The 20,949-nt window shown below is 41.6% G+C and overlaps 1 protein-coding gene across 1 annotated transcript in view; it reads right to left on the bottom strand.

The window, feature by feature from the left end:
• Positions 1-20,949, bottom strand: part of LNX2 (ligand of numb-protein X 2) — a 57,977-nt gene that overhangs the window by 23,155 nt on the left and 13,873 nt on the right. Inside the window, exon 6 of the mRNA XM_019474863.1 lies at positions 4,830-5,351. Within this exon, the coding sequence (XP_019330408.1) occupies positions 4,830-5,230 (401 nt within the window). The 5' untranslated portion in view covers positions 5,231-5,351. The remainder of the gene's footprint in view (positions 1-4,829; positions 5,352-20,949) is intronic.

Genomic DNA, 20,949 nt, shown 5'->3' with positions numbered 1-20,949 from the left:
AAAGGAGAAAGGAGAAAGGAGAAAGGAGAAAGGAGAAAGGAGAAAGGAGAAAGGAGAAAGGAGAAAGGAGAAAGGAGAAAGGAGAAAGGAGAAAGGAGAAAGGAGAAAGGAGAAAGGAGAAAAGAAATAAAAAGAAAAAAAGAGTGGTTTTGTTGCACATTTCTCTCTCACACCCAATGATTTGAGGAGCCTACAAGGAGCCAGGCGGCTTCAGAGCAGAGAACAATCACAGAAAGATCCTTCACCTTTCCAGCAATGGAAAGAGTACGTAGAGCATGGAGAAACTCGGAATCTGTTGCCTACCCACTTACTCAGGTGTAAGAAAAGACCTGCCAAAAGAGGGTTAAATCCTACAGAGCCCCTTCACTTCTCCTGGTGCTACAAAGAGCAGGGTAGGGACGGTGCTTGCAGCTAACATGGGACCGGGTGGGAAGAACAGGACTCAGCAGCACTATCATAAACAACAAAATAACTGGGATTGCCAAGATTTTGAATGAGAAAATTCTGTATCTATACAACTAATTTTCCCGTGGATCTTGTTAATCTAAATCCATATATTAAGCGTGCTGACTGACACACAGCGAATAGCTCAATAATTTCTTCCATTCCAGAAAATACAATCCTATATAAAGTTCAAACTTAACTTGACATAAAATTGGTTTGAATGTTGGCCTCAACTTTAAAACATTTGGAAAAATGTCTCCATCCAAAATGATAACTTAAACTACCATAGGAGAATATAGGAGGGGAAAACCACAGCCCAACTCAAAAGCAATACATAAACACACTACCTAACCTGCTCATTAAAAAGTTGTACAAATTTTGGAGTATGTTTTTCTACAATGGAGTTCCTTCAGGTCTGAATAATCCGTAAGAATTAACCGAATTAAAATCATACACAGAAAAGCTCAATTTTTTTTTTTGTCAGATTTCCTTCTGATAAATCTACTTTTGACATTTAGAAATGGAATCGGCACCTACTTTACTAAACATTAACAAATTTTCTATACCAAGTGACTGGGAAAACAGTACAACCCAGCATTACTCTCATATTTTTTTCCTTTAAATCAGATTATGTGCATTGTGTTTAACTTTGAAAACCACAGTTCCCAAGTGAATGCGATGAAACTGAAAGACTGATAAATCAAGAATATTTTCTTTATGCAAGGAGGTATCATGGACAGCAATTAGTGACCATGAAGTAATCAAGTTTGTATCTCGTGCCTCTCATCTCCTTGCTGGAGCAGCTTGCAGTAACCTTACACTCCGAGGTGCCTGGTGGATACAACAACATTTTCTTCCAGCTTTTATGCTCAAATGGAGCTGATTAAAACACCACTGGAAAACCTGAGTGTGAATGTTTTTAGACAGTGAAAACTAACCAACCATACTGCATTTCTTCGAAATACAAACTAGCTCATGTAAAGGCTTGTTGAGACTGGTTTATATTAATCTATACTGAAAATTATAGTAATAGTGAATTTTACATTTCTTTCCTACATTTAATGATCAGTAGTAGAATTTTACTGGATTCACTAATCCATATAAAATCAAATTCAAACTACGCAGTTGCTGCCACCGTTTATGTCAGCAATGCTGATTTACAGGTGTTCAGATGTTTGCAAATAAACTTAATTAAAACTGTAAATCACCATATACTCAAAATCGGCAGCAAAAAAAAAAAAAAAGCGCGTATCGGCATCCCAAGACAACAGAAGGGATTGAAAATGAGCAGCCTTCTGCAACTGAAAGCTTTTTTCCAGCCGACAAACAGGAAAAGCTAGTGACTCAGCTCACTCGGATTTCATAGTAAGCTTGTGCATTAAGTAAATGAGTATTTCATATATACCTAAAGAGAGCATACATAGTGTTCCACGTACAAATAAATTACGTGGCCCTGTTGTAAACAGCCCTAACATCATTCAAAGAGATGCCACCAAGGAAAACGGACTGAAGAGGTGAGGGGTATGACAGTGGGAAACCACAAGATGAACCAAATATGTAGCAGGAGTCTTGCTAGCATTTTGCCTTTTATTAAAATCAGTTTAATATTAGGATTATAAATCGAACAAACAGTTAGGCTTCCTCACCACCTCCAAGTCATCATACAGATCAGAAATTACTTGCCTGGAAGAAACAAGCAAGAGCCTAAGCTAACATGGAAACCATGTGGAGAAATAAAAAAAGGAAAAAAAAAATCTAGAGAGAAAGGCTCCTTATTAGTCCCCATACCTCCCTGACATGGACATTGCACATGTGTACATTCATGCTGTGGGTACAACAACCAACAAAACCCAGGCAACTTCAGGCTCACCACAGTCCGTAGGGTTGCTGCATGTCCTGCATGCCCAAGGTCCTCCTCTGAATCCCCGGAAGCCTTCAGGATGTGGGGAAGAAGGCAGAGGGCACACTGGAAATACGCACGTGAACAAACTGTTTCCAAGGCAGGCGGTAGCTGCTCTCTTCCCCTTCTCTGTGGAGCACTTGCCTCCATGCACACCCACACCACGCCTGCCTCCCAAACAATCTCCTCCCCAATGTCACCTTTCACCTGAAGATGGTCTCCAAGAGTCTCCAAATGGACAAAGACCAAGCTTGAAGAGAAGTTCATGGGGTAGATCCATGCACCTCTCACGGTTTCAACCTTTCCATTCCGGTGGCCACCAATGTTGCTGGACCAGATTGATGGTGGGTGGAGGAGGCACACAGCTAATACTGCCCTCCTTTTGGGGAGGGCGACAAGAAAGGAAACCTCTCCCCGTCCTGTCACAGCCACCACTGTCCCTCCCTCTGGGCCCGGGGTTTTCAATCCCAATGTGGAGGGCTCTTTGCCCAAAGAGACAGCACAGATAAGACTACCAAACCACAGAATACCCTCATGAAATGGGCAACTGCTGAAGTTTATGCAGGCTGGTTTAAAAAATAAAGGGGGAAAAAAAAAAAGAGTATCAAATTGAAAGAAAGCAAAGCAGGTAAGAACAAAGCCCGTGATGAAGTCATGGAAATGGAAAGATCTCATCTCAGCCGGTGACCGAGGAGACCAGAAGAGTTAGGACTCGTACCATCCGTTTTCGCGAAGAGTTGCCAGACAATACGCTTGTTTTCACAAATGCTGCTGACAAAAACGCTCACGTATTGAATTGTATTTCCCTAGTACCTTTTGTCTATGTACAATGGATATGCGCAATGCTTATTCTTCTGGGTTTGATGCTTTTTTGCAGGGACAGTTACATACTTTTCTGAAACCTCTCTCTGCAAAATGAACATAGGTTTTCAAATGCATTGAGTTGTACACAGGGAATATTTTCTGGTAGCAGATGCAATTCTCCTGAACTGGATCCTTTTAAGTCAGATGCATTTCCTTTGAATACATAATTTCCTTCTCTACGTAATTCTTCACTACACTCCTCTTATAATTTCATAAATATCTAAACAGTTTAAAGATAGTTGGTATAGATATGCACAATATTTTTTTAGCCCTGACTCATTAATTCCACCGTATTTTAGCTTTAACAAAAATGGTATGTCCACGTTTTTGTTCATGACTCATGTAATGAAATAGCTAATGATTAAAAAAAAAAAAATCTGTTTATTGAAAATATTCTCCAACCTATAGAGGAAACAAAAGAAGTCAAACGTACCCCTCAAAACAAATTTAACATTTTTCCATTAGAAAAACGGCATTGCCTTACAGAGAAGAATGAAACATCTTCACGTAGCAGGGTTACCGCACACACAGTACGGAGGCAATTCCTTTGCTGGAAGAACAAAGTGCACTAGTCTACACAATATGAAGTATAATTCTATCTGAATTTGATAATCATAGAATCATAGAATACCTGGTTGGAAGGGAACACAAGGATCATCTGGTCCAACCTTATAATAATCTTATTTCCCTCTTTCTATCGTGGCCTCCTTTCAATATTTAAATATTTAGGGTAGGACAGCATAAAGCAGAAGAACTATAAAATTAACAGTTCGAAATAAACATTTAGGTGCAGGTAATATTGGAATGTGTCTCTCTGACACAAAATCACTCACAAAAGCTGCACCAAAACTTCCCACTGGTGTGAAGTGTTGAGTTTCTATCAAATTAACAGGGTGTTGGAAGTGTTCTATAAGCAATCAAAACAAACAAACAAAAAATCCTAGAAACTACATCATGCTTGCACAACATACCATCAACCTGTTCAGGAAACAGATTTTTTTTAAAACAGAGAAAAATAGGTCTTGCAGGAGTCTCGAGAAATACCCTGTCCATCTGCCTATCTCAAAGCAGAATCAATTCTGCCATAACTGTTCCTGATAAAGGTTAGTTTAACATGTTCATAAACACTTCTGAAAGTGGGGAATACACAACCACCACCCAAGCAATCTATGCCAGTGCCAGACCATTATACAGCATTTTCTCCTAAAATCTGAACTAATCTCCTTTGTTCCTATTGCACTGTTTCCTTCCTCTTTGCAGACAGAGTTTGCACATCTCTTATTTTTCCCCTCCCTCAGCCTTTTTTCCCCTACCATAAACAACCTCCATTTTCTTTAACTTTTTCTGCTAAATCATGTTTTTGAGACCTCTAATGAATCATGCCATTCTCCCCAATGACTCTCTCCAAGTGTTCCTCACTATTTCTGGTGCGATGTCCAAAACGGGATCCAGTGCTCTAGTTGTGCACAGTAACAGACTGACCATTTCCTACGGTCTTCTACGGTGAATTTAAAAACCACCACCAACCCTCTCCCCCCTCCTGCCCCCAGTTCCTACTGCTACACAAACTGGCCTACCAAGCGTGTAAGGAACATGCAATGCAAGCATCTGCACCGCTCACCTGTTTTTGAGATGTGCCGCCAGGTCACATCGCTGCATGACTTCCTGACATACAGAAGAGAAGGGGCACAAAACAAATAGCTTGTCTAACAGTTTATGAACAAGAATGCTGGATTTTTTGCAGAGTTTAAAATGGAGTCTCTTTCGATCCAGCGGGCAGAAATCCTTCTCCTGCAGAAAGTTCCTTAGGCACTTGTAGCAGAAAGTGTGTCCACAGGGAGTGTCCAATGGCTGCAACAAGGGCTGAAGGCAAATGTGGCAGACCAAGTCGTCGTCTACTTCATTCTGGTAGTTGTAGAGGTGGTTCTCCCTTGTCCAGTGCTGCTGGCCACACTCGAAGCACAGAGGGTCCAAGGAGGCATTCTGCTCCACCGAAGCCATGTCGTCAACTGTAGTCCCCATTGTACAGCTAAGAAGGCTGACGGATCCTCCTCCTCCTCATAGGATGGGGTTGCTCATGTAAAGCTCAGACGGAAGCAACTTCTTCCAGAGTGACTTACGCTCTTCAGTCAAGTGTCATTTTCTGCAACAAATAAAGAAATAAAAATTATTCATTTTGCATTAATTATGAAAGTTCTTGTCAGAATTTTTGACTTCTGGGTTTACCAAAACACAACAGCTAGACAGATTAAGAGAATATTCCTGTTTTCTGTAAATTTGTCATAGAAGAGAGCAACAAAAAAAATCTGTAAGTACAATTCCTTTTACAACATAAACATTTTACAGCTTCATAACAGCTGCTGCACTGCAGTTTTCACCTGCAAGATGACCAGTTTGTGACAGCAAGGACACCGCGTTATGCAATGTCACACTAGAAGCGTGCAATTAGTGTCTAGCACAAAAATACCCTATTGTGGAATAATGGTTATATGACCAAGTAATTAAATGTGTTCTTTAATATGAGATTATGATTTTAATCTGGTCCTACTCTCTTTTTTGGATTTTGACTATTAACGTAGAATATTACACATTACAGGTCTAAATACATTGCATTAAAAATAACAGCAACAAACCACTTACCCTGTTCTGTCCATTAGTAATATTGCGTATATGTCACCACTTACCTTCAGGTTTTCTCTGTGGGTTGCTACACAGTAAGAGGGACTGATTCTATCCAATATGCCACATTTGATTTAGTACAGAGGCCAGTAATAAAAACATGGAATAAACTAATCATATGAAGCTATAGGTTCCAAACAACTAACCTGTTTTGCTTTTTACCTAACAAAAATACAGCATACTCAATGTGACGATAATCACGTCAGTCAAAGGACTGTAGGTCTGTCACTGTGGGATTTATTTTCTAAACTTTGTAAGTTATTAACTTTGCCCTCTTAAAATAGCTACCTGGTCAGGAAACTGTGCAGCCATCAGTCTGCAATTTCAAACACTAAATCCTTACCCCTCCCAACCTTATTTACCCTTCTCTCCCTTACAAAATCACATTGCTTGACACTCATAACAAGATGATTTAGAAAATAAAACACATTTTCTCACATTCTTAAGAGACCTCCTAATTCGTTAGTTTTGGTAAATGTTCTCATCCGGGGGGGGGGGGGGGGGTGTGTGTCAAATTTGAGCAATGCTTACTTTGTGCCCAAATTCTTTATTTCAATTCAGCAAGCAACACTCATGACAGACACTTACTGTGTTCTAGCAGAGTAGTAGCAAGCATACGGAGAAATGAGAACTGCTAGTCTAGGTACCAGCCCATCATCTTTATTTTTAGCTGCCGAAATGTAGTCATAAATATATTCTGAAATTCATGTGGAACACATGCATTTCACCATGTCTGACTTTTTAAGAGAATCCCTGTGTTTTGGTTTTTGCCCCTTAACCTCGCACAGTCAAGCACAAGACTTACAGCACATTTTACAGGGATTATTATATCCTTTGACGCAAAAAGGATTAAATAGTAATTTGTAATCCAGGCTTCTACTCTGCCGTGGAAAATGATGCTCGTAGTACATAATGTGCACCTTCTGGAAAGGATTTCATGAGGGAAGAGCATAGCGGTTCTTTGTTACTGGAGACTAAGAATGCAAAAGGAGACCCCAAAAGAGATTACTCAAAAACCAGTCTTAAACGTATTATGTAAGAGTTCAAAGATTGGAGAGCAGATAAGGAGAGCTGCACACGGGGCCCTCATGCTCAAACCGCAGCGCTCTCGCTCTGCGTTCATCCTACTGGATTAATACAGAAGGGATGAGACCCGTCTAATGGCTGTCCTTTATGTAACGCAAAATAAACCAGATAAATGTTCTAGAAAAACAGTGCATTGATTTGCGACTTTACCAAATTATTTTGCCACTGAGGGCACTAGGAGAGGAATCATAGAATCATTGAGGTTGGAAAAGACCTCTAAGATCATCGAGTGCAACCGTTGACCCAACACCACCATGCCCACTAAACCATGTCCCTAAGTGCCTCATCTACGCGTCTTTTAAATACCTCCAGGGATGGGGACTCAACCACTTCCCTGGGCAGCCTGTTCATGTAGAATGAACATGTACAGAACATGCAGCGTGTGTCATATTGCACTTGGTTGGGGGTACCAGCAGCACTAACAGACAGGGCAGAGGAAAGGGACATGCAGAACAGGCAGAGAAAGCCATTTTAAGAGTGTATTGCCCAAATGCTAGACCCACTCCTACTATTGACTACGACCAGGACTCTTCCTCCTCCTCCAAGTAACGCAGGTCCCAAGAAAGGAGCATGTCCTACATCAGCAAGGCTATGGAAACACCTGGGGACCATTCTGTGTACTGCAGTTATGGAGCTCCAGTTATGGACCTCTGACAGCGAGCACCCTGAATTCGCCTTCTCGAAGGCTTCTAGCATTGCTATTCTTTGAAGTCTACCTGACTCACATGGCAGTCTGCTACAGAGCACCAGGCAGCGTCATACAATAAATATACCCGTGAGAATCTTTGACCATATACTTGCTATGGTCAAAGATACCTGCACCCCTCTTTTGGAAGGTTGTAATTAAATCCTTTTGCATGTTAAAAACTTTTTAAAATAGCTTACTATAAATTTTGAACAAAAAGTAAAATAAGAAAAGTTACTGAGAGATGAGACTTTCACTGTCATGTTTTAAATTATCATGACAAGCCTTCTTTCTTAGGAAAGGTATATCCAGAGACAAGCTTTATTTACTGAAATCACAAGAGTTTGTCCTCAGTGAAACACAGGCAGTCACTCTCTATTGCCCACCACTGAAGGAGGTGAGCAGACAGACCTGTTCCTATGACTGCCCCATCCCAGTGTCTTAGTGCTCCTGGTGCAGGGACAAGTGCCTTTGGCTGTGCTTTGCTGCGGAGGTGCCACTTCAGGCCACGGGCAGGCTGTTTCTGCAGGCTGCTGACATTCCCTCTAGCCGCTTTGCAGCGCCATCATTGCCCTGTTAGCTTAAACCATCAATAAATACCCTATAAACTAACCCCACCACATTTTCCGCAGCTGACATGACCACCCTTCCACCACCTCTCTGCCGACAGAGCTGCGGGAGAAATAGATAGTGGATTACAACATGAAGATTAAAAAAAAAAAAAAACCACCACACCAAAAAACAAAAACCCCTACCACCACCCAAAAAAAACCACCCACCCCCAAAAAAACCCATCAAGATTTCTTCACTTTCGCACTGCTGTCTGCCTCCTTCACTGCTGTGCTGCATTTGGGGCAAGTCTGTTCCATGACCGAGGAATCAGTCACCAAGTTTTGTATTTATTATATACCACAGCTGCCTAATTACCAATTCCAAGGTTTATTACAGGCTATTCCCGGTGCAAAATATCAACTGATTTACAAAGCCCACAAACACAATACTTGTGGTCTGAGCAACAATTGGGATGGCAGGCAGGGTCTAAATCTCACTGATGTAAAGGCACTATATCCCTGAAATCCACAATACCTGAGCACTGCCATGCATCAACCCCCTTTATGCATCCCTTATATTATTTGCTGTATCTCTTATCACTGCAGATCACCAGCTCCACAGGACGGTATCAGCTCAGGAAAGCTGCAAACAGGAAAAATAGTCAGAATTATAAAAAAAATAAAGAGGCTAAAAGAGCCAGCCAGGCCTGTTGTTCAAGTCATATAATTCCCTAGGAAATAATTCTCCTGGGACTTCATTACAACAGCCGAACAGTGCAGGTGGTGCCCTGCTTTCAGTTTTAAATCACAATCCACTTGGGAACAGGGCAAGACTGGACATCCAACTGTGCGAATTTTTATTTTATTTTTTTAAGTGGAGTGTGCATGAGAGCAATTTTAGACTGAAAAAGACAGTCTTATCCTTAAGCCTCCTCTAGTTCTGATTTATTGATTCAACTAACATTCTTTGGAGAAGCTTGACACATTTTTACAAAAGCATAAGATGTCAGGCTTTATACCTACATCAGATTTCACGATGTTTATTCCTTCTGTCTGAATGGGCACTATAAAAAAAAAAACAACCCACAAGCAAACCAGAATTGTAGGAATAACAGCCTTTTTACTATGGTTGTCTTTTTTTACATAAGTCACAAATAATTAACACTAGTTTCAGTCTGAAGTTAATAGAAATACGTATTTTGCAATGAATGCTCTCAGAGATTTAAGTAATCTATTTCTAAATTCTCTTATTAAAATCCTGGAGATTCAGAACCCATTAACTGACTGTTCAAAATTTTACAAAAAAATCTGACTATACCCCAGAAGCAAACAACCAAGGAAAATACCCGTCTTACCAACTAATCTCTCTAAAAATTATCTTTAATATACCACAATTTCATATTTTGTTTACTACCCTATGCAATTTCCTCAACCAAAAGTAAAGGTCAAAAGAACACCCTTTGATGAATGACACTCCTGTTCCTTTGCTGGACTCCGGTGTCCCTGTATCCCAAAACAGCTGGGATGCAGATCTCTCAGTTCTGTGGCTAACAATGCTCCACGCCAGAACGGACATCATCTCACTGAGATGTATCTAACCAATGAATTAATGCCTAATTTATAATGTGTATCTTAAACCAACTGCAGGTGAGAAAATGTCCACCTGTATTTCCTCTCAATTCAATGCCACCGGGTGCCGGCTGCTTCTTCTCACCCCAGAGGGCTCAAAATTTTGCTGCCTGCTGGCAGCACAGGAATGTCTCAGCATATCCCTTTCTTATCTCTCCGCAGTGGAGAAAGGGAGTGTATGGAAAGAAGTTATAACAGCTATGGTGAAGGTTTCATATGGTCCTAAACTCAGGCAGTCCTTTCCTGGTCAGTCAGATTTGTACTTGCAAGGCAACATATAACATATATCGATCAATAACTCTGAACAACAGTATGGTCATCACCCTGGATTTCAGGAAAGGTTGGCTTAAATTTAAAATATGTCACAGGATTTCTGAAGTCTGTTCGCCATGGCACCTGAACGCCCAAGCTAGCTAGGAAGGATCTTGGGGTACCCAAATTCCCCTGCGTTGTCCAAATACCAGGGCTGTGAACAGGATCTCTTAGCAGCCAGGAGTGGATCAACACAAGCTCCAGGAGAGGGAAACTAGACAGTGGCTACATCCATTGCTTAAAACCACATCGTAACCGATTAAAAATTAGTTCTTAGTTCGCAGTCCAGTATCCTTCACAGGAATTACAGCATCAGGCTGATGATTCATAACTGTTTTCAAAGCAGACCCTAGCTCGAGTGGAAGAATAAAAGATAGCAGAAACTGTAATAAAAAACATGATGAGAATAAATAGCTGGCAGACAGCACTAGAGGGGAAAAGTGTTATTCCACATCTTCCAGTAAGCGTGACCTAGCTCATTAGATACAATCTCTGCTTTAATATTAAAGCCATACAGCAAACAAGTGAAGCAGAACTAGCAACTTGTATTGACTTTACAATATCCATGTTAATTATACCGATATCTGAGGGCTGCACTGTCTTCAAGCACCAAACCCCAATTCGATTCTAGTCCAAGTTTATAAGGCAGTAATCCTGTTAGACTCTTCCTCTTTTGAAAACGCAAACAACTGAAAGTGTTGTCAAAAGATAGCATCTGGCAGCTCAAAGTCAGGAGAAAACCTATGAGAGGTGGGCAAAGCACAGCAATTAGACTGGGACAGATTTCTGCTAATGCTGCAAGCCACACTGTCACCGCATGCCAATTACCCAATATACCTAGCTTTTGCACCAACGAGCAACCCTTTTCCATGGTTTTTTAAGTCGTTCAGCAGAATGACTGGAATTTTTATATTCAAACTAAACAAAATTATACCTGAACGGTGGCTTTGTTCCACTGAACCACAACCAGGCAAGGCTGGGCTTGCAGTAAAACCATCTCTCCACTGATTATTTCTTTGCCTCTGTGCTTGTCTTTTTGCTCCATCAAAGCAATGCCCACACAGAGAAGGTGTCAGCCCTATACCAGATGTTGATGTGGCATCATCGCTGCAAAGGCAGTGGGTCGCAGGTGATGCTTCTCCTTCCCCACCTCAGGGGTGCGGGTTTTTACATGCAATATCCTAAAAAAGATGTGCATGCATGCTCCCCTTGCTGGGTATTTCTGGAGTACGGCCTTTTTCAGGCTGCGAAATGAAATCCTGCTTAAATCTGGCGAATAAGGAGCGCTTGGGAAAATTAATAGGACCATAAGTTGTGTTTGGTATTTGTGGAGTGCTGCGTTTCCGTGGCAACGGGGGGCTACGGGCTTTAATTACTGCTGCGACGTTAAGGGCCCCGCTGTACAGCGGCGTGCGTGAGACGCTGCCAGGCGGGGGAACCGGCAGGAGGAATGCCTGCGCTGCCCTCTCTGCCCTGCGGCTGCCTGTGGAGGTTTAGGGGGTTTGAGCAACCATCACACCAGGGAAGGAAAAGATGTAAAGAAAGGGGAAACCGAGGGGAAGCACAAGACCATCCGACCTTAGGAGAGAAGATGAATGACACCTGTCTCCCAAGACCAGCACCTCAAACCCAGGGATGCTCAACACCAGGGGATGACGGGAGGAAAGAGAAGGACGCGGTGCCTGGAGATAAAACAAGTGGCCAGAAGGTTTTGTTCAAACACACAAAGATCATCCTGCAGCCATTTTCTACGACGCAAATGGAATGGCTTCTATTTTGGGACCAGGAGATTAAAATAGCTTTACTTTAGTCAAATCGGTCTCGAACAAGACAGGGAAGATGAGGATTGTGACCCTACAGAAATCTCTGCAACGAAATATCCATTCTTTATAGCAAATACAGAGCTACAGTCAATAAATCGTCTCAGAATAGAGGAAAAGGAGACAAGAGCATGAATGTTTAACGAAGATACATCTATGCATGTACAGATCAAACTTTGCATATTCCTACTGAACAAGAGGAGCGCTGAAAAAGGAGGAGGTAAAACGCACAAGCCAAGCTAGATGAGAGTCGCCCAGGTTCAGATGCCCGGGCTGCTCTCCTGGCCTGCAGGAAGCCTGAACGCCCCGGAGGAGAAAGGACTTGAACTTGCACCCCCTCCTCCGCAGGCACGGCAGCCACTGCTGCTCACCTCACTCAAGGTCTCGCTCACAAGCGTTTGCCCTTCTCTGCCATCCTGTTTCACAAGAGAGGTGGTGGCCGCCTTTACAGTTTGCAGGAAGATCCATTTTCTGTGGGTACATTCAATTTTCTGCTGAGCGGAAAGAGAAAAGCCTGTTTCTGGGGGCTAACCCTGCTTGGTGTCAGAAGCCACTCCACCGCAGGAACCCCCAAATGTGGGACGAGTGCCTGTGGGCTCGAGATGCTGCGAGGTCTCCCCACAAGCAAGCAGGTTTGCAACTTTTAGGCCTGAGCATATAAAAAAATTCTCCATGAAACCTCCTTCAAGCTCCTAAATCCCTTCTGGGATTTTGCAGCAGTGAAAAAAATAAATAAAAAGAAGCAAAGTAAAACGAAATGAAAATAACCCACACTTACCTGCCGGTAGAGCCAAAGACCAGTTTCCTCCCTAGCGCAAAGAGCATAACAAAAGCAGTATCTCATTACTGCTGTTGTAACAGGTGGGCTTTTACATCCAGTGGGAGCAAAAAAAGTACCCCAACAGTCAAAAATCCATGACAAGGAGACAATTAGCAAGGCTTTCTTCTCACTGATGGAGCAGAGGAGAAAGGCAAGAAAGAGTAAAACATTTGCTTATCCGCCATGGTTATTTTCTGCAGTGCAATCTGTCCACCAGCCCTTGCCATATGTGCCACCCTTTCTGTTCGAGAGATGAAGGCAGCAGAAAGCTGTCCATCAAGATGCTAAACCTTCTGGAAAGCCCTCCCCTATGCACTTTGCCCTGAAACGGGGACTTTCATGGATGAACAGAAAACACTTAACTAGATTAAACGTAGCTGGTTCCTGGTTATGCACAGAGAGAATTTGATTTGATTAATTCAAATTTTAAGGAGCTGAAGCGATTCAAAGAAAATGAAGAAGGAAGCGGTGAGCTATGTTCCCTTCTTCTATGCTCTTCATAGTGCTCTGCACTATGGGTGTGCATGGAGGAAATTCAGGGAGACAACACTTGGATTAATCACAAAATGGTTTTGATGACAGAGAGAAGCTGGGGGTGGAGGGGTGGAAAGAAGGATAAAAGAACTTTCTCGGTAGTTAAATCACAGGACTAACTATTTTCAGGGAGAAACACCAGCCCCATCTCTTCCTTTGGGCGTATGCCACCTTGCCTAACGTGTTACAGCTGGTTTCCTGCATCAACCACAACCCAAGTGATGGTGGAAAGCTATTTTGAAAGGTAAACTATGCTGTTACTAAGCAGTTCTTTAGCTCAGCCACATCATGAAAAAAATGAAGCTACCCCCTACTAAGCTAACAAAAAAGAACAATCTCTCTCAAAACAAGGATTTCTAAGATCTGTGCGAGACGGAGCCAAGAGGACATGCTTTAGAGGCGGCTCAGGTAAATGATAAGCCCCATGCTGTCCTTGCTCTGCAGGAAAGCAGGCAGAGTCCTCCACAGGAGCGAGTACCCATCGGCTGCGAGGAACCCGTGACAACCCATGGCCAGAGGAAGAAACCTGAAAGTATGGGAGAAAAAATGCAGAGGATGGTCTAGACAGAAGGTTTGCGGCTTCAGCCTCCAGCCTCAACCTGCCAAACAGCACCCTGGCAGCTCAGGAGCATCATTTGAAGACCTAAGGCAATCCCCTAAACCAGCCTGCCCTGCCTAGAGACTGCTTATTATCTCCCTAATGAAAGAAAACAAACATCGCCACATCAGGACTCTCCAAAAAAGAAGAAAATAAAAGCCTTCTTAAGCCCACATTCAAAACAGTGTTTAACTCGGGCTACCTACATGCAGGCCAAACACCGCACGCAGAGTGACTGGTTCACCTGTGAAACCACCCCACTTGGTCTGCAGCCCAGCGCGACCGGGGAGCAGCCGAAAGCTGTGCTGGCTCCGGCCACCCCTTGGCAAGCAGGTGACTCATCCTGAAAGCACTGCCATGCCTGAGCAGTCCCTGTCCATGCCTGGGAATGACTTTAGGATGCCATCCGCTAGCTGCCACTTGAATTAACTCCACGATAAAGGAAAGTTCTTGGATTCTTAATGCTTTAGGGTGATGACTGCGCCTCTCCCTATTAACTCTGCTGAAGACGTTTCGCTTTGCTGCTGTACATAACTTAATTTCCACCTAATTTCCAGGGAGAATTTTCCTTCTGATTCGCGTAAAAAGGTTTATCTTCAGAGCCAGCTGCCTGACCCAGCTTTGAGCACACAGGAAAGGCAGAACGCGACCTGTCCTTATGCTCTTGTATATATAAATATACATTTATAATACTACAAAAATACCCCACATTATTTTGTAGGACACTTGTCAGAAAATAAAAACTTTACATTGAGATCTTCTGCTTACGCTCTGTGTATGTACATGTACCGTACCTCAGACAGATGTACTCTGTACACAGATACTGAAAATAAATGGCTCCACACATCATCAGAATTTACATAACACGAACATGTTAGATCTAGAAGCTGTAGTCTTAGATATACAAATAGTATCTTAAATAAAAAACATTTAAATATTTTGTATGTAAACAGGTCTTTACATATACAATAGACAAGTACTTGATCCGGGGCCTCCAGACAGGATTCAGAGGGAAGCGGACATTGAGTTGACTATGTAAGTCAACTCTGGTTACACAGATTTGACAGAGACAAAGAATATGGAAGCAAAGACAACACCGCATTTGGTTTTAGTCCAACTGTAGGAATCATATATTCTCCACTTCAGCCCTTGTAATTTCCACAGCCACCAAGAAAGGGTGGAGACATTTGCTGAATTAAAAAAAAACAACAAAAAACCCAAACATTTTTCCCAAAACATTTATCCCCTAACCATGTTTGCCAGCTGTTTATTTCAATTATTTTCCCTATTAGCTTGGCTGACTGCATGTTAAATACATACATACATATATATATTAAAAAAAAACAGAATTCCAGCACCTATCAGACAGGGAGGCTTTTACAGTGCAGTTATTTATCTGCCTGAGGTGCAAAGTTTGGCTGCTGCAGTGTGTCCCCTGAATCCTTTTAGTGCTCTTAGAAAGAAACTACTTCAGTAGGAGCACTGTTGAAAAACAGTCCTTTAAGATTCAAGTGAAAATGTTAGCAAAGATGTATAGTAACACACAGTAAGCCAACAGGTCCTGGTATGTATTCTCAAATGAGTGACGGGGCTAAATATTAAGCAGCAATCTTCTACCTCCCCCTCGCAGAATGCATAATGTGGAGGAGTGAGCGCCGAACTGCTGTTACAGCATTTCTGTCTGCTTTCCTTGGTCATCTCTTTCTCTTTGTTTAAAAAAGTAAGATTCCTAAACAAAGGCAGACAAATGAAAATCATTACCTTCTAAGTCAGTAGTACAAATTAAAATAAAATCAAAGAAAAAAATTGACACTAAAGACACATAAGTGGTAGCACCTATGTAAAATACCAAACTGGTAGCCATATGCAGAAATTATACAGAACATATATTTATGTAACTATAAATAAAGAAATAAAGTAGAATAAAATTGTCCAATAAAAGCACAATAGGGTTAAGTGCTCTGAGAAGGGTACTTGTCCCACAAGCAAACAGGGGGAAGGGTCAGGAGAAGTTTGGTGGAGTGGGGAGGCATCAGGGCTCCAACTGCTATGCTCATCTAGCGAACAAAAGCTGAGATGTTAAAAAAACAAAGGCCTAGAATTTATGAAAGAAAAATGCATTTCAGTTCTCAGATACTTAATCATGAGTTTGCAAAACATATAGAAGACATTTACTCACGGCAGTAGGGAATTCTGGTTCACCACATTTTGGGAAGAGAGTGGGAAAGGAGCGATGCGCTAAAGAGCCCCACCAGGTAAGATGTTCAGATCCCTAACTTCAGGCACCAGTTTTCTGTATCCGTGGTCAAAATGGCTCCAGCAAAAGAAGCTGACAGAAGCATGCTACATTGGGAAGGAGCCAACCTTCTCCTCCTCCTCCCTGTCCAATCTCTTCTCAGCACGCTGAAATTTTGCATTTGAGATTCTGTGGGGGATGATACAATTTTCACTTCCTCATTTATTCTATGTATTCAACACTTAAGAGCTAGCTCTTAAAATACCAGTCTTGCTTTGAAGGCTACTACTTCATTAGCATTGCTTTTGGAAAAAGGTCTTTAAGACGCAGACGATTCAGCCTCAGGAGTGCCCATCTTTTTTGCACTCCCTAACCACAATGCTCATTTTCCCAAACCAAGCACTTCTCAACAAGTTAGGTTAGGTTCACAGACATAAAAAATTCACACTCTCATTTATTTCCATACTTTTTCTGTTACTCCTAACCCATGCTAAACACTTTCACATGTTTTACGCCAGATTCTTAGATGAAACAATTTTTTAAACTTTATAAACCTAGGTTTTTTTAATTGCTATATTGTCCAAAAGCCAGGAACCATCACAGACAACGCTCCTACTGCACTGGGAGCCGTACAAATGAGCCCAAAAGATAATGCTGTCTCTGTGAGATGAGACTCACATTCGCATGGGATATATCTCTTTTTCATAAAGAGGGAGCAGTGCTGTGCCCCAAGACGATGAGACCCCAGAAGTGCTACACAAGGTCCAGTGCTGCTGTAGACACCTGCCTACCCTTCCTACAGAATAAGCAGCAGTAGCAGCTGTGTTGATAAGGCCAGGTTAACTTAATGCGATGGCACTAGCATGCGATGGAGCGTTTGGAAATAACGTATTTCCAAGCTTCTCTGCTCCTATCAGCAACAATGGGGATTCAAGGAATTAGTCAGAAGTTCAACCTGCAAACTGCCAGTTCACAAAATCCAGATCATGTAAGAAATGACTCAAACTTACTATCAAGTTCAGAGCAGTCCAGCGGCTCACAGGAACAGGGTCTAGTGGGTCAAATAGACTATGCCACAAGTCATTTTCATCTGGCAGAGCTGCGAAAAAGCTAGGGAATACCTAGGAAATGAGTGCACACTTTATCCTGAGAAGGGTGCCTTCTTCATTAAGCTTGCAATATAGAGAAGTGTGAGGGAATCCACACAAAAAATTAGTCTGCTCTACGGTTATTAGTTTCCAGCTAGACACAGACATTTGGGTCAGAAAAACAACATTTCACATTTCTGTAAAGAATTGTTTAATATTGCAATAAAAACCAGCCTGATTTTCACTGGTTTTGAGAGTTAAAAAGCTAATAATTCCAATTTCATGAACCAAGAAGTGGGCAAACAGGGTAATTAAAAGCCATCATCCTGTCCTTTTGGTGTGCAATCTGAAAACCAGAAGTGCAGTCAAGAGCATGGTAAGATTTTCATTCAAAGGAGACATCTTACTTTAAAAGCAGTAGACTCAACTACAAGCAACGCCGTCTCTTATTATCAGTCATAGGGATGAGAACAGAGAAACAATAAATAAAATCCCAGGCAACTAGTCTGCCTCCATATATTGAGTGAACTGTAAAGAAAACATACAGGGAAAAGGAAAGAGTCCTGAAAAGGCCATCCTAGCTGAACAATTTTAAGATGGAAAAGGCAAAACCTTTCACAGAACTGAGAAGTTACACTAGAAAGCTGCAGCAATAATGTAACATACTTTGGCTAAAAGGAGTGATTTGCATACATTCCCTTTATGAACTTCAGAATGGGAAATATATGAACTCGGATTTACTGCTTGTCCATACAAACCGGTTTAACTGAACATGAGAGTTTCAATAAGGTTAAATTCTGAACTGATACTTATTTTGTTTTTAAAGCACATTGTGTTGCTTTAGTTTCAGCCAACCACAACTACTAAATGGAAGTAAATTTAAAGCTAAAAGGGTTTACAAAGAGTCCTGGTTTTTTTCACTAAGTAAATAAAAATAAATCACGGCACCTTTCCCACAGGCAATAAAAGATGGATTTTTTTTTTGGATACTGGATTTGGAGAACAGCTCGTCTGCTGGGGCTCTGGCTGGCTGGAGACCCACATTCTCCACTGCCCTCCTGACTCCCTTCAGACTTGTGAATGCAACTGAGGGGACGCTTTGGCTCAGAGATTCCTTATCTAGCTGCAAACTGGGGGTCAAAGCATGCGATGAACTAGCTATAAAACCTTGTCCCAAATAATTATTGTAAACATTGGTACACAGCATGCTTAGGGTAAGAAAATATACAAACAAAACCACTGAACCTCACCGACAATTTCAAATCTTCAATTAAAAAACCTCCTAACTGCCAGACATGACACCTCACTTGCTCTCCCATTTTTCTCTCTCCCTCCTTCCCCTCCCCAAATCCTGGAAAAACAGCGAAACAGGAATTATTCTTCTGGGACAAACATTTCCACTTGAAAACATTATGTACAGTTATTTAAAAATCCCTACACACTAGAGCTCTTAACTTTTATTTTTCTACCCAGAAGTCCTGAAAGCAAACATTTAATGAAAAGAAGGAACAAATGCATGAATGATCTTCTGTTTCTTGTTCTGTTTTTCAGAAGTATATCATTCCTTTTTGTTTTTAAAAAAGTCTTAACCGGATGACTCGTGTTACTTAAAGTTTGCATGCACTGCACAACACCCAACGAAATGAGAAGCCTTTTTTGCAAGCTGGTTATAAAGGCTACCTGGAAGTTTACCAGGGTTTCTAGGATGCCTCTTGGAAAACCTTATGGATAACTGTACAACTATTACTACATATGTATCCTAGGATACCAAAGAGCTCTCGCATTTAAGAGCTTATTTCCCAGCCACCCTCTCGATACACATCTCATGCATTTATAAATAATACAAATAGCCGTGAGAAAGGAGGATGTTGGTTTGATTTCAGCCAAAATGTACGCTGACCTCTGCTTATATCCGCGTAAATGTTTCTTTTTATTTCACCTCTTCTTTCTCATCTTCTGACTACAAAGAAGTCAGAAATCTCATGTAATTCATGAAATGTATTTTTAAACTTGAATTTTACAACTGAGCAAAGCTAACATTTTTTAATCTTTAAAAATCCTCCCCCAGCCTGGAGAATTTCTTCCTGATGATGGGAAAGAATGAGAGCTCTCAAATCCTCTTTAGATAGCTCCAGAAGATTCAGTGACCCACTGGCACCTTTTATAAAGCTTAGAGACCACCTTACAAATAACAGACAGCTGCAAAGCGCAAACATAAAGGAAAAGAAAAAAAAATACCCCCCCCAAAAAAAAAAAACCCAAACAAAACAACCACCCACAACCCAAAAAGCACAAACCAGCTAATTCAACAGAGACTCACTTTACACTTTGGGTTAGAATAGCCTATGCATTTGAAACAAGCCAAATCGAAAGCATTCCCTTCATTTCTTGTTTGTAATTCTCGTCACAGGGTCTAACCTGCAATTAAGCACTCGGCGCCCAGTCTCTGAAAAAGAGCATCTTTAAAATGCCAAGCGGAGCCCCGGAAACACCCAGGTACGATTCTTTGGCAGCCGGCACTGAGGATCTGTTACAAAACCTGCAACACAGAGCACGACAGCCCCTTCCCTTCATCACCTTTTTAGTCTACATTTCTTACCCTTCCATCCCAGCAGGGGCGAGGCGGGAGCACAGCATACCTGCCCAACATAAAGGAAAAGAAGGATATACTGTTGTTCTCCTGGAGGAGGGGATATCACATGACAACAGGGAACTTCAAGGAAAAAGGTTGTCAGCATGCCGGTATACATAAATTAATTCACCAGTGGGTAATTAAAACAGGACCAGCCCCTCCTATAACCACTAAGCAGCTCTCGGGGTTTGATTTACTTAAAGCAGTAAATTCATCTAATCACCTAACCTCGCACGAATACGAGTGAAGCCCTAATAGCTGTGGCTCAGTAAGTAAATACTAACCGGAGCAGAAGCCAGCGTAAAAGATCTGCAGGCGCTCTCTTACACTGTGTCCTTTTCAAATCCTAAACCTAACGTTAAAATTAACCGCAGGCTAAAATGTCGCCAGCAATTTCTCATGAATGCATAATGAAACAGTGCTACTACATCTAGCGCATCACAGTTTTGTAAGCACACCCGGCAATCATGTGCGGGTATCACACACACAGGAATACTTACAATAACTCCACGTATATAGTGGCTTTACAACACACACAGGACATTTCAAGTCTCTGTCATGCTCTCCATGTGCTATGTGCTATGAATATTATGTAAAGGAACACAATGTTTGCAAGAAAAACAACAAATTGGATTATATAACGTTATTTTTCTTTCCTCCCCTCCTCTATTTAAGAAAAATCTGCTTTTTAAAAAAGAAATTAAAATGAAATGTTGAAACTGTTCTCAAAACTGCGCATACTTTCTGAAAAAGCCTCAATTTCTGTACAGTTTTAGAGTTCAGTATCTCAATACTAGAGGGGTATTCAGTGCAGAAAGTCAGTTTTACATCCTGAAATTACTCTGCTTTTGTCAATTAAGTAAAGAAAAAAAAAAAAGTGTTCGGTTTTTCTTTCCAATTAACTGACTTCCTGGCTTTCTGAATACTAGATATACTGCTGTGCTGGTTTTGGCTGGGGTAGAGTTAATTTTCTTCACAGCAGCTAGTATGGGGCCATGTTTTGGATTTGTGCTGGAAACAGTGTTGATAACACAGGGATGTTTTAGTTACTGCTGAGCAGTGCTTACACAG

This window comes from Aptenodytes forsteri, unplaced genomic scaffold (assembly GCF_000699145.1).
Source record: "Aptenodytes forsteri isolate BGI_AS27 unplaced genomic scaffold, ASM69914v1 Scaffold155, whole genome shotgun sequence".
Classification (NCBI taxonomy): Eukaryota; Metazoa; Chordata; class Aves; order Sphenisciformes; family Spheniscidae; genus Aptenodytes; species Aptenodytes forsteri.
This window is presented reverse-complemented; position numbering and strand designations above follow the sequence as displayed.